The sequence below is a fragment of the Bos grunniens genome, chromosome 11 (genome assembly GCF_055505025.1).
Source record: "Bos grunniens cultivar Pamir isolate PY7600 chromosome 11, Bosgru_T2T1.0, whole genome shotgun sequence".
In the NCBI taxonomy this organism is placed as follows: domain Eukaryota; kingdom Metazoa; phylum Chordata; class Mammalia; order Artiodactyla; family Bovidae; genus Bos; species Bos grunniens.
In genome coordinates this window covers 14,962,255-14,990,154 of record NC_141175.1, presented here as the reverse complement: position 1 = coordinate 14,990,154, position 27,900 = coordinate 14,962,255, and the positions used below count along the sequence as shown (strand labels likewise).

Sequence of the window (27,900 nt, the reverse complement as noted above, 5' to 3'; positions counted from 1 at the left end):
TCCCCAACAGACTCCCGTGCCTTTGTTTCCTTCACCAGGGAGACTCTTCCATCCGCGTGTTCCAAACATTACTCATCCTTTAAACCTCAGTTTCCTCGCCACCTCTTCCTTGTCTTTTTTTTTTTTTTTTTTTTAACTCTTCTCATCAGGAAATTATCTTTCCTTACATTTTCTTCCCTCGTTACTTCATCTTTATATTTCGGGCGCCTTGTAACTTTCCACCTCATAGATATCTGTGAATCTTGCCTCCCTTACTGACCTGTGAGCCAATTCACTTCCATAGTCTTCTGCCTGGGGCTTTCCCTGGTGGTTCAGATGGTAAAGAAATTACCTGCAGTGCGGGAGACCCAGGTTCGATCCCTGGGTCAGGAATATCCCCTGGAGGAGGGAATGGCAACCCACCCCAGTATTCCTGCCTGGGAAATCCTCTGGACAGGGGAACCTGGTGGGCTGTAGTCTGTGGGGTCTCAAAGAGTCGGACACTGTCACTTCACTTTCAGTCATCTCCCTGGCACACAGTGAGTGCTCAATAAATGCTCTAAATAACCAATAGATGCTCTAAATAACCAGTATCTGTGTATGTGATCCTGATACAGGTTGTAAAATGAAACCCCAACAAGTGTGCAAATATTCATCTCTTTGTGACTCTGATTTATGTGAAATCTTCAGAGGTTCTTGGGGTCAGGGCATGCTTGTCTGTAGGGGCTTGCCACAAAGAAATCATTAGGGGGTCAACAAAGCCCCAGAATTTCAACAAATGTCAGCTATGTGCAAGTGGATGGGCCATTTGACAGGGTGGTTGGATGATTCTCCTGAAAGAATGCTTGCTTCCAGAAGACTACTCTGAAAAGTAAGAAAGATACTGTTCTACATTCACAAAGGCATGTTTAGTCCAAATAGTTTAGAAACCCTTCTTTTCTATCACTGAGGGGATTTCAGTTGGGACGTACTGCCAATTTAAGGGGTAGAGACCTGGGCTTGAGGGAATTTCTGGTTAATGTATTTTTGATACTGTTCCCCAGGACAGGACGGAGTTACATTCCTTGATCAGACTACAAGCCCTCAGCTGTGAAATCGAACCACTGGGAGATTCCTTGATCTCTGTTCTCTTAGAATGCGTGTGTGCTAAGTCACTTGAGTTGTGTCCGACTCTGTGTGACACTATGGACTGCAGCCTGCCAGGCTCCTCTGTCCATGGGATTCTCCAGGCAAGAATCCTGGAGTGGGTTGCCATGCCCTCCTCCAGGGGATCTTCTGCACCGAGGTATTGAACCGGCATCTCTTTGTGTCTCCCGCATTGGCAGGCGGCTTCTTTACCGCTAGTGCCACCTGGGAAGCCCTAAGAACAGAATGTTATGTTAGAATGTTTCACCTTTATTCTCGATTCTACATAGAACCAACCTAATTTGAGGATTCACCTAGTGTGTGGGTTCTAAACACGTCTAAACAAGATCCAAGGGATACACTTGAGAGTCAAGGTAAGAAGTGAAGCCTGATCTCCCAGTGAAGCCTTCAGAGGATGAACATCTCTGAATTGGGGATGAAGCTGTACTGGCAGGCTGACTCCACCCTTCATATAAACTTGGTTGTCATGGTGATAGGAGGTAAGTGAAGCTGGGAGAGGACCATGAAACACTGCTGTGGGAAAAGGGGCTTCTGTGACTTACATAGTCATGTTCCAAATGTACACTTTTGAATAAGAGGCAAGCGGCTCACAGCTACCCCCGGCTCCCCGGCACTGAATGGCATCAACAAATCCCCTCAGAGTCCTCCAAGCCTGTCCCCGGCTTTATATTACTCTGGGGTCCTAAAGGGTAATGATCCCTAAGAAAGGAAAATGGCTACTAGAAACATCTACATCCAGGAAAAGGAGCAAAATGCTAGTAAAACGGTTCCACCAGGGGGTAAACCCATCTTCCAAAAATTAATCAGTTGATGGAATAATCACTTTGTTTATAAAATAGGAAAGCAATTTATCCTCTTCTGGTTCTGACAGAAGTGTTTCAAAAGAAAACCTTAGGCTCCCCAAATACCTTGAGAAAAGAGGATAGCTTCTGTTGTTTTTCCTGATTTCCTCCCCCTGGCAAGTGATGGATCTTCTTCATCTTAGTTTTGTTTTGTACAATTCAGACAGGTGGAATCATTACATACACAACTCCAACAGGCTGCTCCAGGAGCTGCGACTTACGTGTCACTATCAGCATAACTTTCAAACAAAGCCTGATTGACCACGTGGTGACCCTAAGAACTAGCATTTGTCCAGTACCCTCAGATGCCATGAAGGCCTCTCGTACGTGTCATTTCACATGATGCCAGTGACAGTCCAGGCAAGGAGAGCCCTTGAGCCCTTGATCATTTCAAAGATGAGATCAGAGAATAAAACGACTTGGCCAAGCTCGTCGTGCACTGATCAGAGATTAAGGACTTTAATCCAGACCTGGCTGATGCCAAGTCCAGTGCCTCGTCGGGACACAAGCTGCTCCTCTGACATGGATGCTTATGAAGGACGTTCTTGAGCCCAGGAGCTGGTTTCTAAGGTCCCTGCAAGTTCTGTGCCTCTATCGATAAAATGATGGGGCTGGATTAAACCAGGGGCTTTAGAAACTTCTTGTAGCAGAAAAGATCCTTCCCGCTCAGAGGAAATCTAGAGAATGCCAAAGTATAAAATAGGTCATCCCAGCTCCCCTCTGGTTAAAAAAGAAATGACTCCCCCGGAAATGTCCATCAAGTGACGAATGGATAATGTGGTATATCCATAGAATGGAACATTATTGGGGCATAAGAAGGAATAAAGTACTGACACATATTATAACATGGGTGAACCAAAAACATGCTAAGTGAAAGAAGCCAGCCACAAGAAACTCCATTTACATGAGATAACCAGAAAAGGTAAATCCAGAGATAGAAAATAGGTTGGCAGAGGCGGGAATGGGGAGTGAGTGCTTAATGGATAATGGATTACCTTTTGGAGTGACAAAATATTTTGGAGCTAGAAAGGGGTGCTGGTTGTACAACATTATGAATGTGCTAAATGTCACTGAACTGTATACTTTTGTAAGGCTAGTTTTATATTGTGTGAATTTTACCTCCATATGTGTGTGCAGAGATGTATGAGAGTTCTAGAATCCTATCCCATCAATCGCCCTTCCCCCGCCCCTGCAGTGCCTCCAAGGACGCCTAGTAAGTAAATCAATAGAGTCATCAGATATTACAAAAAGTCATCATAGTTCAAAACAGCTCTCATATGACAGCTATTTTGTTCCTTCAGGGGCCAAAGGTATATTTTCTCCTAACCCAACAAATAAATTTGTCTGGGCGAGTGACATCATACTACATGGAAACAAAATTTTCCATTGCAGTCAGCTCCAATGTCAAGTCTAGTTGCAGTGGCCCAACAGCTTTGGTTTTAGGATATGTCATTGGTTTTAAACTCGAAAGTCTATTTAAGTATACCAGAAAAGAGCATGGTAAGCACTTTCTGTTTGTTGGTTCAAATTATAGTAGATAATTTTATTGGTGAATCGTAAACTAAGCATTATTAAGTGCCTACTATATAGTAAGGTGGCTCAGCAGTAAAGAATACGCCTGCAATGCAGGAGACCATGCAGGAGACTCGGGTTCAATCCCTGGGTGGGAAAGATTCCCTGGAGAAGGGAAAGGCAACCCACACCAGTAGTCTTGCCTGGAGAATTCCATGGACAGAGGAGCCTGGTGAGCTACAGTCCATGGGGTCACAAAGACTCGGACATGACTGAGCATACACACACTATATAGTAAGTCTTGCATGTTGCCTCACTTAAACATCATTATCTCCATTTTATAGAAAAGGATACTGAGGCTCAGACTAGCTCTCCACATCTTCAACATCAAGATTTGAATCTCAGTCTCTTCAGCTCAGGAGAAAGTTCTATCTACTACACCCACTCAGTAGGGTCACAGGTCCTTCTCCCCGTGGAAGGCATGAGGATTGCTCTCTGCCCCATCAATATATGGACCCCAGCCTATATGACCCCCTACTTCTGGGGTGTGTGAAGATGCAGGACACACAGACACAGGTGTCTGATACCCTTCCAAGGCCTCCTCTGCACCTTTCTAGAGCAGTTTAGAGCAGTTTAAACCTTTTTGCTTCAGTCTGTGCAGGAAAAGTGAAAACTATCTTCAACAGTCTTGCTGGCAAAGTGTATTCAATGAACTGATGAGGGACACATCAAACTGCCTCTTGAGAAATCTGTATGCAGGTCAGGAAGCAACAGTTAGAATTGGACATGGAACAACAGACTGGTTCCAAACAGGAAAAGGTGTACGTCAAGGCTGTATATTGTCACCCTGCTTATTTAACTTATATGCAGAGTACATCATGAGAAACGCTGGGCTGGAAGAAGCACAAGCTGGAATCAAGATTGCCGGGAGAAATATCAGTCACCTCAGATATGCAGATGACACCACCCTTATGGCAGAAAGTGAAGAGGAACTAAAAAGCCTCTTGATGAAAGTGAAAGACGAGAGTGAAAAAGTTGGCTTAAAGCTCAACATTCAGAAAACTAAGATCATGGCATCTGGTCCCATCACTTCATGACAGATAGATGGGGAAACAGTGGAAACAGTGTCAGACTTTATTTTTTGGGGCTCCAAAATCACTGCAGATGGTGACTGCAGCCATGAAATTAAAAGACGCTTACTCCTTGGAAGGAAAGTTATGACCAACCTAGACAGCATATTCAAAAGCAGAGACATTACTTTGCCAACAAAGGTCCGTCTAGTCAAGGCTATGGTTTTTCCAGTGGTCATGTATGGATGTGAGAGTTGGACTGTGAAGAAGGCTGAGCGCTGAAGAATTGATGCTTTTGAACTGTGGTGTTGGAGAAGACTCTTGAGAGTCCCTTGGACTGCAAGGAGATCCAACCAGTCCATTCTGAAGGAGATCAGCCCTGGGATTTCTTTGGAAGGAATGATGCTAAAGCTGAAACTCCAGTACTGTGGCCACCTCATGCGAAGAGTTGACTCACTGGAAAAGACTCTGATGCTGGGAGGGATTGGGGGCAGGAGGAGAAGGGGATGACAGAGATGAGATGGCTGGATGGCATCACTGACTCGATGGACATGAGTCTGAGTGAACTCCGGGAGATGGTGATGGACAGGGAGGCCTGGCGTGCTGCGATTCATGGGGTCGCAAAGAGTCGGACATGACTGAACTGAACTGAACTGAACTGAACTGAAGAGAAAGGCAAGGAAACTATTTGTTTTTTAAATATTTAGGTTGGATCCTATTCAAACACAAGAAACTCCAGCTTCTAAAGTTAACTGCTGGCCTAGAAGTCCTTGTGACGTCACTTCCTGCAGTTGGCATGACCTGGTCCCAGATTTGAACACACAGTTCAACCCTACAACACTGTGCCTTATCTATGGGCACAAATGCGGTGCTTTTCCAAGTTATTCTGAAACATTTAGAATTGAGAATAATTTCAGCCTTTTGGTTTGTATGAAAGTGTTAGTCGCTCAATCGTGTCCAACTCTGTGATCCTATGGACTGTAGCCCACCGGGCTCCTAAGTCCATGAAATTCTTCAGACAAGAATACTGGAGTGGGTTGCCATTTCCTTCTCCAAGGGATCTTCCCTACCCAGGGATCGAACCCTGGTCTCCCTCATTGCAGGCAGATTCTTTACAGTCTGAGCCACCAGAAAAACCATTGGTCTGTATAGCAAAGTTATCAAAATGCTGATAATAATTCTGTACATATAACGCACTTTACAGATTACAAAATGCTTTCATGGACAATCGTTGCTTGTTTTTGTTTTTTTAAAAAAAGGTATAATTAAGGAAAAATATCAGTAAATGCCATTTAGGTATTAACATACACCCTTATATTGTAGGTGGAGAAAGGGTGAGATGAAAGCATTTTTCTATTAAGACTGAAGTCAGGTTCTTGAAGCTCTAACTGTTCTTGGTTATCAGTTAGAAAAAAAAAAGAAAAGTCAATGCTTTTTAAATTAAAAATGAGGTGCTGCTACTTATGACTTGATAAGTCGTAAAATGCCTTTCCCATCCCTCCCAATGGTCCTGGGCCCATTTAAATTGCTTTTAACTTTTAGATCTGCAGCTCATATGGATCACATCGAATGCCAGGTGCCAGTAAAAAGGAAAAAAAAAAAAAAACAACAACTAGAACCAGAAAATGAAAGCTGATCATGTTTTGAGGCCATCTAATGTGAAATACAGCAGTCCCCTTTCCTCTCTTCCTGGTTTTGGTGGCAGAGGTTAAGAAGGCTTAGGCCACACAATAGCCTTTGAACTTGTTCCCACCAAAGGAATCAGAGGGTTAACGTGTCAAGGTCCTCTTTAAAAATCTATCCCCCTGAGCCATCCTGGCATGATAGCCACCAAAATCTCCCTGCAGTGCCCCCCTGTCACTCAAGACCTAATCTCTACCAGTGAGATCAATAACCATTAGAAAGTAGATTTTTGAGAAATGAATTACATTGCAATGAATCTGACCAAACTGCAATTAATCCACTGCTTTTCCTCAAGGATGGCTAAAAAAGGCAGCTGCATGTGGGTACGAGTAGATCCATTATCCAGCTGCCATGAGCTGCTACCGGGAGGGGTTCCGCAGACCTGACCCACCACCACTTTGATGCCCCCGTCAGTGGAGGCCACGCCTGGCAGGATCAGCCCACGTGAACCACAGGTGAGCGTTCTCAGTGAGCCTTGCTGGCCTTGGATCTGTGCCTCACACAGCAAAGAATGCTCTGGAGGAGAACTCAACCAAGCAGGCACCATCCAGCCTGACTCAGAATATGACAAATGCTCCTTCAGAGTGACATTTCCTGCAGGGCAGCGGTGCCCAGCCTTGGCTGTGAGATAGACTTACCTGGGGAACCTACACTGTTTCCATGGTCAGGTCTCCAGCCCAGGCTGATTAAAAGCAGCATCTCTAGAAGTGGGGGCACTTGCACTGGTATTTACGAGAGCTCTCCAGATGGTTCTGATGTGCAGCCAAGAGGAGAAGCTCTATCAGAGGGTGATTCTGACAATATCTGGGCTTGAGCCCAGTTGGTGAGGGGCAGCAGTAAGAGGAGCCTGCGAAGCACCACTTGCTCAGGCAAGTCAGGGTCCTCATGTTCCTAAACCACAGCTGACACATGCTTTACTTGTCTAGGGGGGTGTCGGGGTCCAACTGATGTGTCAGGGGTACCAGGAGTGCTGTTTGAAATGCTTGTCTTTGGTTTTTCTGCCTAAAACAGGCACCATGATATTTACTCAGTCCTCACTTTGCAAAAGCCAGGAATTTGGTGAAAACAAAACCAACAAAATACCCAAGTGACATTCCATGATTCATGACATCATGGAATCAGGGGTGATTCCATGGAGGGAGGGGCGGGCACATACTCCCATCAATATTCCAGTTAGATGTTAACTGGGTGGGTGGGATGAACAGGTATTATAAGGTTGTAAATATTATAGAACTGCCACAGGTTCGACAATTGGTTCTGCAGATTTTGAAACAAAAAGTTTACGTTGCAAGAGAGTTAACATCATGAAGAAAATTAAAAGAAAGCGATCCTTACTACACACGTCCAAGTTACCCGTGGCCCCATTCTCCAGCATTTTGTACTCTTTGCCTATGTTTGAGTGTCACAGAGAAGCACCACGTGGGCAACGGTGAGGAGGGGAGATTCTGTCACTGGGGGAGAGTGGGTTTTCAGAAAGACTTTCCAGACTCAGGTAAGGATTGGATAAAAATTCACCTGCTGAACTGCAAGTGTCTCCATCTCTTGACTCTGAGTCACTATATCTGGAGGGTGATACTCATAGGTGAAAATACGATTTATTAGATTGTTAAAGGTATAAATCTCACTCACGATGCTAACATGTTTTGAGAACTTGGCTTACCTGCTTAGGACATGGGAAGCAGAATTGATAGAAACAAATGATATAAAAAATACTTACTGGCTCTCTCTTTTCTTTTTAAGTGGGTCCATGAGACGCAGTGTGTCTCTGATCACGGCCACTTTCACTTCTTCATCGACAAGACTGGGGACATTCTCAAATACCCCTGGAGAGAGCTTGAAGGGTAAGGATTCCATGTTATGGTAGAGACAGTGATTCGGCACCAACTGACCACAAGCACCAGCCCCAGTGGTTGTACTGTCAGAATTGTTTAAAGGCTCCCTTCAGTCTACCTTTAAAATGTCAGTTTCCTTTTACAAATCAAAATACACGAAGGGGGAAGAATAGCACTGGGTTTTTCTCATTATCAAAATGATATATGCTCATTGTAGAATATTTGAATATATGGAAGAGGTGAAGAAAAGAACCTTCATAATCCACCCCCACCCAAAACCCAGGATTAATAGTCGGTGTATTTCCTTCCAGTCTTTTTTAATGCATTCTTAAGAGGGGGGTGGAGGGGCAGGTGGGGGGAGATAAGCACTGCTCAATGTACTATTTATCTTAGGGACTCAAGCATGTCGACATGGCTAAATCATATTCATAGAATTTCAATTAGTTCATCTCCTGAGGCTAACTAATTAGTTCACGTCAAAACTGATGGAAAGGCTCAGCTGCTTCTCCATTTGCAGATCTTCAGAACTGGAGAAGGGCACGCGGGGAAGTCACCATAGGTCAGATAGGTCTTATATTAATAGACGATGTTCTGAGCTCAACAAAACTGAAGTTATTTAGGCAGGAACAGAACTTGGCCGGGCAAATCTGGCAATGTCGAATCTTGTTTAGCCAAGGGAGCAGCGAGAAGAGTGGGACCATTCAGTTTGCCTGGTACTATATTCAATGAGATACTCAAAATACTTACTTCTTGCTCGTGTTCGATTCTCATGCTGGGATTTGCATTTACTTCAAGTAGTATAGGCTTCAGATTTTTCATGAGAAGAATGTCAAAGCCTAAAATCTGGATAAACATAATTCAGAATTAGTTGCAGTGTCTTTTCAGGAATTAGGTACTATATTAGGGGTATTAAGGTGAAAGTAAATTCCACCTCCGCCCCCAACCTGGGCCTTGACCCTGGCTTCTCTCATCCATAGCCCCTCTTCCTCTGGATGGACTTGTCAGGCCAAATGGACAGCAGAAAATTTTATAGGGGTCTTGGTAATGGGATGAGGTCCCATGGTTCATTTCAGCACCATCGGTGTTGTCTGAAGGGCTGTAAGATGATGACCTCGCTCTTCTTTAACAGGTTTTTTATTATGTTAAGGATCAGTAATTGTCCATCAATTTCTCCCTCTCCTTCTGTTCTCCTCTTTTAAGTTGCCTCTTAGCTGGATCTCTAAAAAACCCGAGACTATGTTTCTTAACCTCGGGTATATATCAGAATCACTTAGGGACCCCTTTCAAAACCACTGCTCATCCCTAACCCACACCTGTGAGTCAGAGTCTTTCAGAGTGGAACGCAGCCAGTGTATTTTCAGTAGCAAATCCCCTGGATAATTCTGATGGACCCTCCTACCCAAGAAGAAGGGAATATTTATTAGGTGCCCACTAGGCACCAATTATGATACAATGCACCAATTATTCACAATCTTGATTCATTCTCAAGACAGCATATTTGAAGTAGGGATTGTGCTCTGCATTTCACAGAAGCAGAAAGTGAGTCTTGGAAAGGCCAGTGGGTTTCCCTGAGACTGCTCCTCTCATAAAGGACAGAGCTGGATTTCAGAACTGCAGAACTGCTATGCAGTTTGTGGGACCTGGTGCAAGATAGAAATGCAGTGTTCAAAAAGTATTAACAAATTTCATGATGCTGAAACAAGAGCATTAAACCAAGCATGGAACCCTTTGGAGTGTGGGGCCCTCTGTGACAGCCCAGCCCATATGCCCCTGGAGCCAGCCTGCACCCATGGCCAGCTTTAGCACCCTTGCCAACCGGCCAACCTCCTGCTCTTGAACCCGGCATTCTGCCTCAGGTGTGGCTTTGTCTTGTGGACTGTTTCAATTCCTCAGGAGTCCCCTGCTTGGGATAAGTCACCCTGTGCATTTCATTCCCTAGGCCTGAAATAGCCCTTTATCTAGATAACATCTCCTCACCCTTGAGATCGCAGTTTCTAATTGGATTCAGACGTGGACTATGAGGATGCAAGATTCTCGGGAGGACTGTCATTATCTCTCTAGGAGATGATAAGGTAGAAGAAAACTTCTAATATGAGTGATATCATTCCAAAGCTTCCAAAAGTAACATGGAGAATAAAGGAGGGGAGAGAACAAAGACACAGCTGCATCGCCTCCTCTGTGGACTCAAGAAGAAAATATGAGGGGAAATCCATTTACTTGTCTATCTAGAATATGCATTAGTTAAATGATAATTATTAAAGTGTAGCTTCATCCTTATTAATGAACTCAGAGCCGGAATGACCATTTGGGGGTGGGGGGCAGGGTGTGTAATTCAAGATGAGGCTATTCTTCAAGAAAAGACAATAAGGATGAAAAGTTGGGAAAAGTCATCCTCACTCTATTTTTCTTTTCCTGGTCATAAGAAGAAAGGAATGGAAATTCAGTAGAAAATGTTACATGTATTATAGATCCGCTTAATAATATATGACAAGTGGATATGAGTAATGAGGCCTGTAAGAGACTCTGGTGACATCATCAGTCTAACTTCAGACCTGGTCTGAGACCTGATGTTGATGAGCCTACAGAGAACAATGGGAGGCAGTGTCAACGTTTATCATCCTGAGTCACGGACGCTTACTTTTTGCTACATCTTAGAAGCTTGGACTTGTCCTTTCTTGGCCTGGTGGATTCATCTCAGCTTAGTGCACAGGGATTTCATGAATCCACAGCTATGGGAAAGCTGCAGAAGAGGAGTAGCACAGCTTCGCCAACCGTACAGACCCGCACCCAGCAGCAGCACAGAGCTTTCCAGGGCCTAAACTTTGGTGCATGGAGTTGACTGTGTTGAGTCTTGTGTACGAGTGCTTTGGAGCCAGACTTGGGCTTCAATCCAGTTCAGTCTCTCATATTTGCTACACAACTCTAGGCCTCTGTGAGCCTCACATAACTCATCTGGAAAAAAATGGGCCTAACAACAGCTACCTTGCAGGGTAGTTGACAATGGAAGCAAAAATGTCCCTAGAGTTATGCCCATCTTAAAGAAAGCACTCAATATACACTGGCTCCCTTTCCGGTTTCCTACTGATCCCATCAACAAGAAATGACATTGTTAGCTTTGGAGTCCAGGAGAACTCATTTCAAATCTTAGTTCTGCCTTCAACTTGTGTAACTACCGGCAAGTGACTTAGCAGCTCCAAGCCCCAGTTTCCTCATCTGTAAAATGGGCATAAGAATAGTGCCTACCTTAGTCCATTCATTCATTAAGTACTGAATGCCTCCTGTGCCCTAGAGGCTCTTCCAGCTTCTGGAAATACAGGAGTGGACTAGACAAAGTCCTTACCCTCATGGAGCTTACACTCGAGTTGGGGAGATAGGAGGAAGTAAAGATAATGGGATGTAAAATGTTTTGCATGGTACTTGACACATAGTATTTAATGAAAGTCATCTTTATAGTTCTTCACGAGTTCAAGGAAAGATGAATTTTCCCCCAAAGTTTAATGAAAAATGCAGCAGCAGTGGATCTCAAGAAACAGAATCACAAAACTTGGAGGAGCCAAAAGTTGGTCTTTTCATAAGATCCCAGAATGTCAGATCTGGCAGAAAATCAGGAATTTATTTGGTTCAGTGCTTTTCAATATGAGATTATTTTGAGGGGGAAGCACTGGGGAGACCAGATCAGATCAACTTTTATCTTTTTTACATCCTGGGGTTCCCATGGGAAAAGTATATATTTATATCTACACATCTATCTATACTAGATTCAGTTCAGTTCAGTTCAGTCGCTCCGTCGTGTCCGACTCTTTGCGACCCCATGAATCACAGCATGCCAGGCCTCCCTGTCCATCACCAACTCCAGGAGTTCACTCAGACTCATGTCCATTGAGTCAGTGATGCCATCCAGCCATCTCATCCTCTGTCGTCCCCTTCTCCTCCTGCCCCCAATCCCTCCCAGCATCAGAGTCTTTTCCAATGAGTCAACTCTTCGCATGAGGTGACCAAAGTACTGGAGTTTCAGCTTTAGCATCATTCCTTCCAAAGAAATCCCAGGGCTGATCTCCTTCAGAATGGACTGGTTGGATCTCCTTGCAGTCCAAGGGACTCTCAAGAGTCTTCTCCAACACCACAGTTCAAAAGCATCAATTCTTCAACACTCAGCTTTCTTCACAGTCCAACTCTCACATCCATACATGACCACTGGAAAAACTATAGCCTTGACTAGATGGACCTTTGTTGGCAAAGTAATGTCTCTGCTTTTCAATACGCTATCTAGGTTGGTCATAACTTTTCTTCCAAGGAGTAAGCGTCTTTTAATTTCATGGCTGCTGTCACCATCTGCAGTGATTTTGGAGCCCAAAAAAATAAAGTCTGACACTGTTTCTACTGTTTCCCCATCTATTTCCCATGAAGTGATGGGACCAGATGCCTTGATCTTCGTTTTATGAATGTTGAGTTTTAAGCCAACTTTTTCACTCTCCTCTTTCACCTTCATCAAGAGGCTTTTTAGTTCCTCTTCACTTTCTGCCATAAGGGTGGTGTCATCTGCTTATCTGAGGTGATTGATATTTCTCCTGGCAATCTTGATTCCAGCTTGTGCTTCTTCCAGCCCAGCGTTTCTCATGATGTATTCTGCATAGAAGTTAAATAAGCAGGATGACAGTATACAGCCTTGACGTACTCCTTTTCCTATTTGGAACCAGTCTGTTGTTCCATGTCCAGTTCTAACTGTTGCTTCCTGACCTGCATACAAATTTCTCAAGAGGCAGGTCAGGTGGTCTGGTATTCCCATGTCTTTCAGAATTTTCCACAGTTCATTGTGATCCAAGTATATATACATATATATACTACTAATCCTGGCTTCCCTTGTGGCTTAGTGGTAAAGAATCTGCCTGAAATACAAGAGACCTGAGTTCAATCCCTGGGTTGGGAAGATCTCCTGGAGAAGGAAATGGCACCCCACTCCAGTATTCTTGCCTGGCGAATTCTATGGACAGAGGAGCCTGGTGGGCTACAGTCCATGGAATTGCAGAGTCAGACTGAACAACAACACTACTAATCTAATCTAACATCCACTTTGCACATTAGAAACTTGCAGCTTAGAAACAGGAAAACCTCCCTCTAGTTTGGTGGCAGAGAAGGAAATGTCAAATGGAAAGAGAGAAAAAACTTTTCAATTATGTGATACTCTCCACCCTCCAAGTCATTCAATCAGCAATGATGTGTTGCTACTTACAGGGTGCCCTGGGGACTCAAAGATATCTTGTCCTTCATCCCTCACTTCCGGAAGCTTCCAAAGCAAGCTGGAGAAAAAAGGGCCCTGAGCCATTCATTGTAAACTCAGGTAAAGCCTCCAACCTACATTCCAATGAGGGAATTACCTCCTGAGCCCCAGAACTACACATCCATCTGCATCCAGAATATTCCCAACTTGGAGACCCCACACCCCTCACATTCAACATAACCAAACTCACTATCTGTGATCAGCAGACTAAGATAGTCCCAATGATACCACCTCCTGTATTCACACCCTTTTGTAAGCCCGTTTCCCTGAGAGTGGGCTGCACCTAATAATGTTTTTCTAACAAACAAAACAAGGCAGAAATTATGGGATATCATTTCAAATATGGAGAAGGGAATGGCACCCCACTCCAGTACTCTTGCCTGGAAAATCCCATGGGTGGAGGAGCCTGGTAGGCTGCAGTCCATGGGGTCGCTAAGAGTCGGACATGACTGAGCGACTTCCCTTTCACTTTTCACTTTCATGCATTGGAGAAGGAAATGGCAACCCACTCCAGTGTTCTTGCCTGGAGAATACCAGGGACGGGGGAGCCTGGTGGGCTGCCATCTATGGGGTCGTACAGAGTCAGACACGACTGAAGTGACTTAGCTTAGCATTTCAAATATTAGGTTATATAAAAAGACTGTGGCTTTCATCTTGAGATGCATTCTCTTACTCTCTTGTTCCCTCAACATTAAGGGAAGCCAGCTTCCACGTTGTGAGCTGCTGGATGGAGAGGCTGAGATGGCCTCTGGAACTGATGTCCCAGCCGATAGCAAGGGGGACGTGAGGCCTGCCAATAGCCATGTGAGTGAGCTGGGGAGGGGATCTTTCCCCTGTAGCCTCAAGATGACTGCAGTCCTAGACAATATGTTAACTGTAGCCTGTGAGGGACTTTGAGCCAGCAGCAGTCAGCCAGAAATCTCTCCTTCCTTCACATCTAGCTGTTCACAGGCTCTGTACATTCTACCTCCAAAACAGCTTTCTAGACCTGGCCCAATCTCCCTGTTCTTAGTCTAGATCAAACCCACACCATCTTTCACCTGGACTACTTTAATACCTTCCCCCATTCATTTCCCTGCTCTCAAAATCACCTCGCACAAAGGGCTACCAGAGTAATTTTTCTAAAATGCAAATAAAATGTTAGGACCCCCTCCACCTAAAATCCTGGCTTACAGGAGGAAGCACAAGTTCCAGAGCATGTCCAATAAGTTCCTCTATGACCAGCATCTCTGTCAAACTCTAGCTTTATTTCCTCCAACTCAACGCTGCATGTCTTGGGCTCTAATTGTGCTGAACTGTTAGTAATTCTGGGCTTCCCAAGTGGTGAAGAATCTGTCTGCCAACGCAGGAGACCCGAGTTCAATCCCTGGGTCGGGAAGATGCCCTGGAGAAGGAAATGGTAACCCACTCCAGTATTCTTACCTGGGAAATCCCTTGACAAAGGAGCTTGGCAGGTACAGTTCACAGGATTGCGAAAGAGCTGGACGTGACTTAGCAACTAAACAACATTAGTCGTTTTAGAATGCTTTCCTACTCTCTGCTGTCTTCTACTTGGAAGACAACTTTATTTATCAAATATTTATTGAGCAGCACTACGTAGTATTCCAGCCACTGGGGATAAAGCAGTGAAGAAGACAAGGTTCATTTTAACTCCCGCCCTCTTGGAGCTTACATTCTAGAAGAAAGACCACAAGCAAGTAAGTATCTATGACCAGGTAAGAACACAGAGTGTGTGCAGTGGATGGAGGGAAGGGCTTGGTGGTCAGGAAAGGCCTGGGATTTGTGAGATTTGTCATCCTGCTGTCTTCTGGTTTGCACTGTTTCTGATGAAAGGTTTTCAATTATCCTTCATTCCTCTGAACATAATGTGTCTTTTCTCTCTAGCTGCTTTTAAGATTTTCTTATTGTCACTGATCTGACTTTGATAAGCTTTGGTGTGTGTGTGTACACATTATTGTATGTGTGGCCATTTCTTCAAATATTTTTCTGTATCTTCCTTGTCTCCTCTGCTCAGGAAACTCCAATTACACAGATGTTAGACCATCTGATATTGTACCATAGGTAACTGAGGGTCTGTTCACTTATTTTTCCTGTCACTTTCCTCTCTGTTTCATTTTGAATAAATTCTATTGCTATGTCTTCAAGTTTGTTGATCATTTCTTCTACAGTATCTAATTTGCTGTTAATCCTAATCCAGTGAAATTTTCAATATAGATATTGCGTTTTCTTCCATTTGGTTCCTAGAAGTTCCATTTGGTTCTTTTTCATAGCTTCATTTCTCTCTACAGTAAACTATTTTCCTTTAAACTTTTGTACACAGTTGTAGTAGCTGTTTTAACATCCTTTTTCTATCAGTTTCATTATTTCTAATATTTATGGGACTGTTCCTATTGATTTTCCCCCTGGGTATAGGTTACCTTTTCTTGCCTTGGGGAATATCTAGTGGCTTTTTATTGGATACTGGACATTTAATGCTCAGTATCTGGATTTGTCTTCTTTTTAAAAAGTGTGAAGTTTTTAGGCCAGACCACCTTACCCGCCTCCTGAGAAACCTGTATGCAGGTCAAGAAGCAACAGCGGGAACCAGACATGGACCAACAGGCTGGTTCCAAATTGGGAAAGGAATATGTCAAGGCTGTATATCATCACCCTGCTTATTTAACTTATATGCATAGTACATCATGTGAAATGCCAGGCTGGATGAAGCACAAGCTGGAATCAAGATTGCTGGGAGAAATATCAATAACATCTCAGATATGCAGATGACACCACTCTTATGGCAGAAAGCGAAGAAGATCTAAAGAGCCTCTTGATGAAAGTGAAAGAGGAGAGTGAAAAAGTTGGCTTAAAACTCAACATTCACAAAACTAAGATCCTGGCATCTGGTCCCATCACTTCATGGCAAATAGATGGAGAAACAGTTGAAACAGTGACAGACTTTATTTTCTTGGGCTCCAAAATCACTGCAGATGGTGACTGCAGCCATGAAATTAAAAGATGCTTGCTCCTTGGAAGAAAAGCTATGACCAACCTAGGCAGCATATTAAAAAGCAGAGACATTACTTTGCCGACAAAGGTCCATCTAGTCAAAGTGATGGTTTTTCCAGTAGTCATGTATGGATGTGAGAACTGGACCATAAAGAAAGCTGAGTACCAAAGAACTAATGCTTTTGAACTGCAGTGTTGGAGAAGACTCTTAAGAATTCCTTGGACTGCAAGGAATCAAACCAGTCAAACCTAAAGGAAATCAGTCCTGAATATTCAATGGAAGGACTGATGCTGAAGCTGAAACTCTAATACTTTGGCCACCTGATGTGAAGAATTGACTCATTTGAAAAGACCCTGATGCTGGCAAAGATCGAAGGCAGGAGGAGAAGGGGACAACAGAGGATGAGATGGTTGGATGGCATCACCAACTCAATGAACATGAGTCTGACTAAGCTCTGGGAGTTGGTGATGGACAGGGAAGCCTGGCATGCTGCAGTCCAGGGGGTCACAAAGAGTCTGACACAACTGAGCGACTGAACTGAACTGAAATTTTTAGGTACTCAGTTATTTACAGATTATGCTGATACCTTCCAGGCCTATTATTTAAGCTTTACTAGGAACCTGGAAGGCTGCTGTCTATGGGGTCGCACAGAGTCGGACACGACTGAAGTGACTTAGCAGCAGCAGCAGCAGGTTGAGTCTAGAGTAACTTTCATCCCAGGGAAGATTCAATCCATTAGGACAGAACTTCTCTGCAGTCTCCCTTGAATGTGTCCAGTAACCACCAAGCACTCTCCACACTGACTCTTTGGAGCTTGGACATCTCCCTGCTCTGTGTGAGCTCTGGTTCATCTTCTCAGTTCCCTGGTCATTCTTGCCCAACGCTATGGATTAACCCTCTACATACGAATAGCCCAGCACTCAGCAAAGGTGTACAGGGATTCCCATGCAGGTTCCTGTAGCTCTTTTCCTGCTTGGGTCCCTCCTTTAAAGAATTCTGCCCACAGAATTCCAGCCACCTTGGCATCACTAAAATGCTTATCTCCATCTCCTCAACTCACTGAGGTCACAGGACTCTGTTTAGGTGCACTCTCACCCCCGCCCGTGTCTTAGAGAGTGCCCCCAGACAGAAAGCTGAGGCAACGGTAGACACATCTCGGCTTTTGTTCCCCACTTTCCTTTGGGATTATGATGCCGAGCTGTCTGTGGTACAAAATCTGAAAACACTTCTTTCGTGTATTTTGTCTGGTATTCTAGTTGTTTTCAAAAGAAGGTTAAGTCCAGTCTTTGTTACTCCATCACGACCAGAAGCCAAAGACTCAGGAGGTGATGTATGAACAGGGACTGAGTGAAGTGAGCAAATAAGTCATTTGAAGAGCTGAAGAAGAGCGTCCCAAGCAGAAGGAACGGCAAGAACACAGGCCACTTCTGATGAACAGCAAGGAGTGAGAGGGAGGGAGACAGGAGATGAGGTCAGACAGAATGGCAAGGGATAGATCATGTAGCATCTTGCAAGCCATGGTAAGGAGCCAGGATTTTAAGTGCAATGAGAAAGCCATTGGAGACTTTACACGGGGAAGTAATTTAATCTGACATGTTTTAAAAGAATCACTTTAGCTACAGTGAGAAAAATAGGCTACAAGCAGCAAGGGTGGGAAAACGAACATCAATTAGGAGGCAATTGCAGTGATACAAGTACAAGATGACGGCTGTCTGGACTGGGATGGAGGCAGCGGTGTTGGTTAGAAGTGGTCACACTGGGATTTCCCTGGTGGTCAGGTGGTTAAGACTCTGCACTTCCAACGCAGGGGGTGCAGACAAGCTGCCTTGTCTGTGTTCTCCCATAATCCTGCACATGTCCCTCCATGGTGCTCACGACTCCCACGTGGCAGTGCTCCCCAGCACACCGCGCACCTCTTAGGAGCAGGACTGCAACCTCGCCCATACCACACGCCCACAGCTAGCTCAGGGCTTGTGTCAGTGGGCGGCCAGCATATGTGTCTTAAAGAAGGAAAAAAAAAAAAGCTTACATGTCAAAAGTGGTCGAGGAAGGCTTTATGGAGAAGGTGGGATTCAAGCTGTACTTTGCCAGCACTAGATTTTACAAGAGAGGGAGAAGATGAGAGAGCGTGGCAGAAGACAGAGTGTGGCAGAAGGGGCCAAGCCAGGAGAGAACAAAAGGGCAGAAGTGGGGAAACATGGAGGATGTCCAAGAGACAGGAGTCAGCTGTGTTTGGCAGACTCGCATGGATCTGGGAGGAACGGGGAAGCGAGGCTGGGGCCAGGCTGGGAGGCAGCGGGGGTCAGGACCTGTTTCTCAAACTGTGCTCCTTGGAACACCAGTGTTCCATTAAGTTGGAAATGTGACTTGCTTCCTGGTTTCCCCCTAAGTTCAAGGCACTTCTTCGTAGACTAGTTCGAGAACAACTGTCGTGACCGATAGCAAACGATATGACCTTATTTATTAAGTGATTGCCTGCTGGGTACTCTTCAACACAGTTTTCTCTCACTCAGTCTCACAACAACTCTGTGAGGCAGGGACCAATATTCTATTTGCAGATAAGGAAACTGAGTCAGAGAAAGGTTAGCTTGCCAAGCTCTCCAGCTGGAGCTGCTGGAAGCAGGAGCTGGGGTTAGCTCAAATCCAGGGCATCTGAGAACTAAACTCAAGCCCATGTGTGAGCGCTGGGATGTTCCTTCCCCTCCTTCCTGTGGGGTGTTTGGGGCTGATGGTGGGGGAGATCAGAAGAGCAAAGAAGGGAGAGAAGAAGCACCTTAGCACTCACAGAAGGTGCCTCTTCCAGACACTGAAGGGAAAGGATCACAGCTAAGGAGAGAAGTGGACCCAGAGCGAGAGGACGACAGAAACCCAGCTGCAGAACTGAGATAGAAAAGTTCACGAGAGCTGAACTCTGCTGGAAAGCTCTCCGCTGCGTGTGCATTTCTGCCACATGAATCGTCTACACCCAGACGGGCCTGACTCTCTCAGCCGGGGTCACAGAGCTGCCCTCCAGAAGACTGACAGGGGGAAATGTTGCTGAGGGCTGTCTGGGCAATGACAGGGGGACAGACCAGAATGACAGGGCAGCCACGTTCCTAGGCAACAGATTACAGGAAACCTGCCCACAGCCCAGCCACGCCAGCCCCTGCTCCGGGCCATCACAGTTTCCCAAGTAGTTATTGTGGCTGTGATTGGAAAGGGGTCACAGTCACATGTTTAGGATAAATGTAATTTTGTTGGCTTAGAGTGTATGTTCTGGAATGCTGCAGTCTGGGCCAGGCCTGGCTACAAGCAAAAGGGGCGTCCATGACAAAGAAAAAATGCATTATATATGCACAAAACATTATAGTTTGCAAAGCCCTTTATCATCTTGATCTCATGTGAGTTGGACGACAACCCTGTGATGTAGGTGAGGAAACGGAGGCACAGAAAAGTCAAGCGGCTTATAGAACGTCACACGGCAAGTCCATGTCAGAACCATGTGCTATCCCCAGATCTTTGGGTTCCAAGTTAGTTCAGGTGTTTGAGACCTAAACTAACAAGTGTTTCAACAAGTGATAAGGATAAAGAAAGCAAGAGAGGACTCCAAGGAGAACAAAACACTGTTTTCTCAATCACTGTGAATCTGAAATGTACTTTAAAACAGATTTCAAGTATCTAATGCTTTGTGGGCTTCCCTGGTGGCTCAGTCGGTAACAAACCCTCATCCAGTTCAGGAGATGTGGGTTCGATCCCTGGATCAGGAAGATCCCCTGGAGAAGGAAATGGCAATCCACCCCAGTATTCTTGCCTGGAGAATCCCATGGACAGAGGAGCCTGATGGGCTACAGTCCCTGGGGTTGTAAGAGTTGGACACGACTGAGCAACTAAACCACCACGTGCTTTATACCACATCAAAGGATTTCACCCTCATTACTTCACACTGCTCCCAAGATGGCAGGTAAGGAGGTGAGTGTAGGTGATTCACAGAGAAAGAAACAGAGGCTCGGGGTGGTGAGGAAACGTGCCCACGGGACCCCCAGCCGGGAAGAGGATGAACTCCTCCCGGAGGGTTGCTTCCGGCGCTGTGCTCCTCTCCTGACCCCAAGCCTGGCAGCACTCAGCGTGGTCGAGCAATGGAAAACGCTTACGGGCCTGTGGTTCATGTGCCAGCTGTGCTCTGTCCAAACCAGCGGCTCCCTCTCTGTCTGCCCTGCAGCTGGGGCCCTAGTTCCAGCCCATGGCCTCACCATGCCACTGGTCCACAGCAAGACAGGCAGAAAAACCACGGCCTGGCCCTCCACCCTGCACCCTCGCTGTGCCAGGGCTCTGCGGCTTGGCCACTCACGAGGGCCCACATGACGCTCCCGGAATAGCTGTCACTGTCGAACAGATGTGACCACGCAGTCCCCTGGGATGACCCCTGGATGCCTCCACGTTGCAACTCTCTCCTTCGCCCTCACCTTCCTGTGGCTCAAGCCAGGATTTGTTTTCTCTGGTCCTGCCTCTAAGTTGTGCCCACCTCCCCTTTCTAATGCCCTAAGCCTGATGGCTGAGCTGGACATCCTGCCTGGGGTCCAAGTGCCTAAGGACAGATTTTGGATGACAATTACCTCCACCACCACGACCCCCCACCCCACCCCCCAAACTGACCACTGCCTGAATGCCCCGTCAAAGGCTTCCACCGGCCTTCCCAGAAAGCCCGCTGACTGGTGCCCACTACTAGGGTAGCCTCTCTGGATCTGGGGCTGTATCCTGGGGCCAGCCTCCTCTCCTGCTGCCGAACGAGCATCCTCTCCGTCAGAGATGCCGCCCCGCTGCCTCCCCCTCCCCCTTCCTGTTCCACGCTACCTGCGTCTCTCCTGCCACAGCCTTTAAAGGACTAGAAACAACTCAAACGTTCAATGATAGAAGAACCGATGAACAAAGCGTGCGTATTTACAACGGGATGTACAACCGTGCAAATGAAAGCGAACCAACGACCTACCTCCACATAGAGCCGAAAAGAGAGTGGTAGAAGACTATGTGCGTGATTGCAGTGTTTTTATGATGCTCGGAAACAAGCAAAACCATATATTCCTCAGGGATATATTCGCATATAATAAAAGGTTTTTTTTTAAGCAAGGAAATGATAACGAGAACATTCGGGACGATGGTTACCTCGGGGTGAGGAACGGGATCAGGGAGCAGCACTATAATTGGGGACCTTGGGTTGGGAGGTAGGTTGGAGATGATGGTTTCCTGCTTCTGCTTCATAGGTTACACACATGTTCCACGTATTCTTTCTTATATACTAACTGCTTCAAGATTAGATCACGGGGGTCCCAGAGGTGGTGTTTCGTATCATCTGCTCCCTACTCTAATTTATCTGCAGGAAACTGTGTCCCCACCAAGCACCTAGACTCCAGGTCTCCCCCCACCACCTTCATGGCCAAATGACCTGGAAGGATGCACCACCCCCGTGTCCATCTCCTCCCTGCCCACTGGCTGAGCCAGTGCTCCACACATCACCCTGTCCCTTACTGAATGGCGGTGCCCAAGGGGGTCTTCTCTGGCCTCTGCTCACCCTGCAGCGTCTCACGGCCCCATGACCATCTGAACACTGATGCTCCCCATCTCTGTCCCGCCCAGCCCTCCCGCTCCTGTACTCCAGGATCAGATGCCCAATGTCCACCTAACCTCCCCACTTGGATGTCACACAGGCCCTTCAGAGGCATGTTCAAGTCCAACTCCTGACTCCTGCCCACAAGCCTGGCCCCCTTCCGGCGGCTTCTCTTCATCCATCCAAGCACCTAAGCCAGCCAGGAGTTGGTCTGGGTTCCCTGCATCTTCCCCGCCACGGTCTCTCCACTGTCCCCCAGCCGCAGCCAATCACCAAGTCTGGTTGTTTGACCCCTTTCATAGTTCTCACATGGGCTTCCTGCAAAGCTCAGTCAGTAAAGAATCTGCCTGCAATGCAGGAGACCCGGGTTCAATTCCTAGGTTGGGAAGATCCCCTGGAGAAGGAAAGGGCAACCCACTCCAGCATTCTTGCCTGGAGAATCCCACGGACAGAGGAGCCTGGTGGGCTGCAGTCTGTGGGGTTGCAAGAGTCAGACATGACTGAGCGACTATACCACCACCACCACCATGGTTCTCACATCTGTTCTTTCCAACACCACCAAGCCCTTCACAACCCAAGCTGGCATCCTCTCTTGGTCATAGGAAAGCACTCAGCTCACCAGTTCTCCCCACAACCCTGCTCCTAGCCTCCCCTCAATCTGGTCTTCACCCTGTGGCCAGTTTGATCCTTGTCACATGCAAACCTGAGTGCATCTGTGTCCGTTGGGCACCCTCCCGTGGACCCCATTGCCCTCAGCTTTCCATGACTTACCCCACCGACCTCTCCCACCTCAACTTCCTCATCTCCCTCCATGTCTCTGCTTCAAACCCCACCCTCCATCCAGACTCACATCTGGGGCTGCAAGCATGTCACCCCCAGGATTCTTTGTCTCCCCAGCACTCTCCAGTCTAGCCTGCTCCATCTAACTCTTACTCCAGGTCCTAGTTTAACTGCTGCTACTTCTGGGAAGTCTTCCCAGACCACCCTTGTTCCCACTCAGAAAATGTTAGATGGCCCCACAATCTCACAGCACCTGGTATGTTTCCTGGTGTGTTTCCTCTATTCCAGCACTCGTGACACTTCATACTAATGGCTTTTTTTCCGTTTTCTGGCCATTCTACACAGCATGTTGGATCCTAGTTCCCCCACTGGGTAATGAACCCAGGCCCCGTGCACTGGAAGTGTGGAGTCCTAACCACTGGACCACCAGGGCAGTCCCTATACAAATTGCTCTTTAACTTATTCATCTCCCACAAGAGCACAGATTCTCTGCATCAGCCAGCAGGGACCTGACTTCCTGTCTCACTAGTACCTCGAACAGTGCCTGGCCCCTGCTAAGCAGCTGGTGAAAACTACAGGAAGAAAGAATGAACGGGAGGCACTGGGGCTTTCCACACTGCTCATTTGACTCTTACAAGCATCCTTTAAGGGAGGTTTACTCTTAGTCTCATTTTACAGGTGAGAAAATGGAAGTAACTTGCCCCAAGTCACACAGCCAGCGAATAGAAAGCAGAAAGTTGGACCCTGCTTTCACACCAAAGCCCATTCGGGCAACCATCCCTCCACCCCTCTGACCACCCCGCCCCCATCCCTCACCCCACAGGAGACCAGGGAGAGCCGGGTCAAGACCAAGAACTCCGGCTGGGAACTGGCGCTGGTTACCTGGAAGCAGGTGGGGCCCGGCCTCCCCGCGGGTATATCTGACTGGTGGAACACTTTGAGTTGTGGAGTCAGGGCAATGACGGTCTTGATCACCAAGGAGATGATATCGGACCAGACCTTCTTGATGTCAACACCCTTGGAGGACAACCTATAGAGAATGCTAGAAAAAGTCCTTTTGCTGCCCGTGCTAGTACTGTCCGAATGGACGAAGTTCCCACTGTGGACGTTCAGGGAGTAGTTGGTCAAATGCATGAAGATGTGGTGCAGGTTTTTGGGGTTGGGCTCCTGGTACGGCTCCGTACAAAACCGAGAGAGTCCGTCCTTGGCTATGTAGATCTCTAAGGGCTCTAGAGACTTTAGCAGGACGTACAGACGGATGTCGAACTTGAGTTTGTCGATGAGGAGGGGCTTGCAGATGTACTCCTGGACCACCGCCGGCCTACTCTGGAGCGTCCCTGACAGGCGGATGTCACTGGGGTCTTTGATGAGGTAGATTCCGTCACCCTGACAACCACTGTCAGGTTTCACAATAAAAGTGGGCTTCCAGGAGGGGTCCCCATCTTTCACCATTTGAACCTGGAGAGAGAAAAAGGACGGTTAGCACCATATTCCTGTCCCCTGTGGTCCCCGAGACACAGCAGGACCTTGGCAAATGGTGAATGGGTGCAGAATGACCCCACCTATGTAAGGACTCACTCAGCACCTGCCAGACGTAACTCTGTGCCAGGCACTGAGACAGTCACCCGCAAATGGCCCCCGATCTTGTTCCTTTCAATGCGGCCAGTTTGCAATCATGAGACCGGGGTTCCACCCCAGGTATTGGCTGGTTATTAGCTATCACCCTGCGCAAGTCCTGATAGCTCAGTTGGTAAAGAATCCACCTGCAAGGCAGGGGATCTGGGTTCGATCCCTGGGTTGGGAGGATCTGCTAGAGAAGGGATAGGCTACCCATTCCAGTATTCTCAGGCTTCCCTAGTGGCTCAGCTAGTAAAGAACCCACCTGAAATGCAGGGGACCTGGGTTCGATCCCTAGGTTGGGAGGATCTGCTGGAGAAGGGATAGGCTACCCATTACAGTATTCTGGCCTGGAGAATTCCATGGACTGTATAGTCCATGAGGTCGCAAAGAGTCGGACGTGACTGAGTGACCTTCACTTCACTTATGTGTGGGGACTATTTGAGGCACTTTACAGAAGTTATTTCATCCAGCCCTCGCAGAACATATGGTTGTTCCCTTTTCGTAATATAGGAAACAGGGAACGCAGGCCTGGAAGTCAGACTGTCTGGGCTCAGATCCCCGCCCTGCTACTTCCTGTGTGACCCCATGCAAGTTACATAAATTATCTGTGTCTTTTCCGTCTGTAAAATAGGAGCAAGATTGTTCTGAGGATTAAATGAGAACACATGCAAAAGCTGAAGCCCACTGAAGCTGACACATAAAAGGCAGCCATAAAGCCTGGGTGTTGCTGGTTGTGTTTGTTTGGTTTTTTTTTTTTTTTGAAACTTTATAAGAAACTCCAAAGTCTTTATTTAAAGCGATTATAGTGTTGCTGTTTTTTTTTTAAAGATGAAGTAACTTTCTGGCAGACTGAGGGGCAGAACCGGGATTGAAACCAGATCCAGGGCTCTGAGGTGTGTGCACCGTCCTCTGTACTTCCACGTCTCAGTCTCCTCGTTCTAAAAACGGGGATATAAAACCTTCCCCCTCCCCGGATCACTGTAAAGAGGAAATAAACTGAAATGTGCACAGGGCGGAACGCGCCACTACAGCGAGCTCGCGCACGGGAACCATTGGTTTCAGCTTCTGTGTCTCTCATTAGGTTCATCTGGTAGACTCACTCAATCCTTTGATCTGTTGAGACCTTTTGAAACTAGATTCCGTCATCCTAAGATGTGCTCTCCTCCCAGCTCCAGGTCAGCAGGACACCCACATAATTACCTGGGGCGCTTGACCGGCTCAGACACTCAGCCTGACTCTGCACCACTCACACACACCCAGTTTCCCCCAGACACTTGTCTGATCCTTGAGAGGTTTTCTCTAGGGCAGGGGAGCTGGAGGAAATTTAAAGGTGGATCTGGTTTTCCCTTGTTGCTGTTGTTTTTAAGTTTTTAATGCCTAAAAAAAAAAATTTTTTTTTTAATGTGGACCAATTTTAGTCTTTATTGAAATTGTCACACTATTGCCTCTGGGTTTTTATTTATTTGTGGCTTTGCTGGGTCTTCGTTGCTGCACGGGCTTTTCTCTAGTTGTGGTGATCGGGGGCTACTCTGTTGAAGTGTGGGCTTCTCACTGTGGTGGCTTCTCTCGCTGTGGAGCACTGGCTCGAGCATGAGGGCTTCAGTAGTTGCTGTGTGTGGGCTCAGCAGTCGTGGTTCTTGGGCTCTAGAGCACAAAGTCAGAAGTTGTGGCGCACGGGCTTAGTTGTTCTGAGGTATGTGGAAGCTTCCCAGATCAGGGATTGAACCCATGTCACCTGCATTGGCAGGCGGATGCTTTACCACTGAGCTACCAGGTAAGCCCCTTTCCTCTATTTTATCCTTTGGTTTTTTTTTTTTTTTTTTAGCTGCAAGGCATGTGGGATCTGCATTCCCTGATCAGGAATTGAACTGGTATCCCCTGCATTGGAAGGCGAAGTCTTAACCAATGGACCACCAGAGAAGCCCCTTACTCTCTGCAGCTTCTGCCTTGAAAGAGCCCGAGAGAGAGCTTTCCTTCCTTGCTGAACCTTAACAGAGCTGAGCCGGCGTGCCCCAGCGCTGGACTTGCCTGGCCGCACACCTTTGCTGCGTAAGCCCAACCCAGGACATCTGTGCTCTGGGTTTTACTTATCTCTCTGACCAGCCTATATTTCTAAGTGAAGCTTTTGCCAATTCCTTGGGCACTATCAGTTACCCCGGGCTTGTAAAAGATCGTTAACAATGGAGGAAACACTTAAAGCCTTAATAATGGTCCACATCCATTGTTTCCCCTCGTCAGCAGGATTCGAGGATAGAACTTCACGGGAGATCAATGCCGGCCTCCCAGGGCCCTCCACCTAGCCTCCCTCGCAACAGTGACCTTGACGCTTATGTAGTTATTTAATATTCATCTGAAGCATTCATACGTTTGGCCCTTTACAGTAAATATAAGCGTACGGGAGAAATGGCAGTTATGGATCAAGAAGTGAAAAATGTCAGGTTTGCACTGATGGGTAATTTTTCCCTCTGGAAAGCTTTTGCTATGCTGAAGATACTAACAGTTCAATATATTATTGGCCACAATATTTTCTCCTTTGAATTCACTGTATATGCCTTAAATAAATTAAACTACATGGTCAATAGTCTCTGTCATTCACTGCATTACTGAATATTTCTTCTGCTCTTTGCCAGGGTAGTACCATACAAATCAAGATTATTAATACCAACAGGATCATGGAACCTTTAGAACCGGAACGATCCTCGGAGATCAATGGCACACAATCCTCTCATAATTCAAACGGAGCAGTGGAGGCTCAGAGAGGTGACATGAGTGGCCTTGGGTCCCCTAACTGGCTATGGGGACGGTTAGGATGAGAACTGGGGCACCCCAGGTGGTGCAAGTGCTAAAGAACACCCCAGCCAATGCAGAAGAACTAAGAGACGCAGGTTCTATTCCTGGGTCGGAAAGATCCCCTGGAGTAGGAAATGGCAACCCACTCCAGTATTCTTGCCTGCAGAATCCCATGGACAGAGGAGCCTGGCGGGATGCAATCCATGGGGTCGCACAGAGTGGGATACCACTGATGCCACTTAGCACACACACACGGGATGAGAACTGAAGCCTTCTGACCTCACAGCAAGTTCTTTGTGCCATCTTTATCTCTGACAAAATAAAAAAGGTCTCTTTTTCCCTGAATGCTATTGGAAAGATTCTCTTAATACGGCCACACACCGAAGAGTTTGGCCTCTGAGCTTGTCCTTCTTGGAACTGCCATCATAGATCCTGAGTTTGCCAGGCCTGCCTCAGTCCCAGATCTTCTGTCTGGGCTCCTGGCTTGCTCCAATATAGGCACTATTTATGGGAAAGCTTCATAGCTGTTCTGAATGTCATTCCCCAAGCCACCAGACCCCTTCAGTAACTTCTATTTTAAAAAGAGAAAAAAATTCTAGAAGTCACATTCACTTTCCTCAGAGGTTTTACTCAAAGGTGACCTCTTCCCCCCAGTTATTAAAGTTATTAAAGAACGAACGCATTGGTTCTTAGCAAGAAGTCACGGACCAGAATCTAAAGATAGTCTATATAACTAGGCCCCAGGCCCAGAAATTCTGACTTAACAGATCTGGGATGAGACCTGAGCATATACGTATT

At 46.5% G+C, this 27,900-nt stretch overlaps 1 protein-coding gene across 2 annotated transcripts in view; it reads right to left on the bottom strand.

Moving 5' to 3' along the window:
• Positions 1–27,900, bottom strand: part of TTLL11 (tubulin tyrosine ligase like 11) — a 268,134-nt gene that overhangs the window by 145,914 nt on the left and 94,320 nt on the right. For both annotated transcript variants that reach the window (XM_086325418.1, XM_086325419.1), the window contains exons 4-6: positions 23,575–24,150; positions 8,812–8,907; positions 7,950–8,065 (exon numbers count right to left, since the gene is read on the bottom strand). In XM_086325418.1, the coding sequence (XP_086181544.1) occupies positions 7,950–8,065; positions 8,812–8,907; positions 23,575–24,150 (788 nt within the window). The remainder of the gene's footprint in view (positions 1–7,949; positions 8,066–8,811; positions 8,908–23,574; positions 24,151–27,900) is intronic.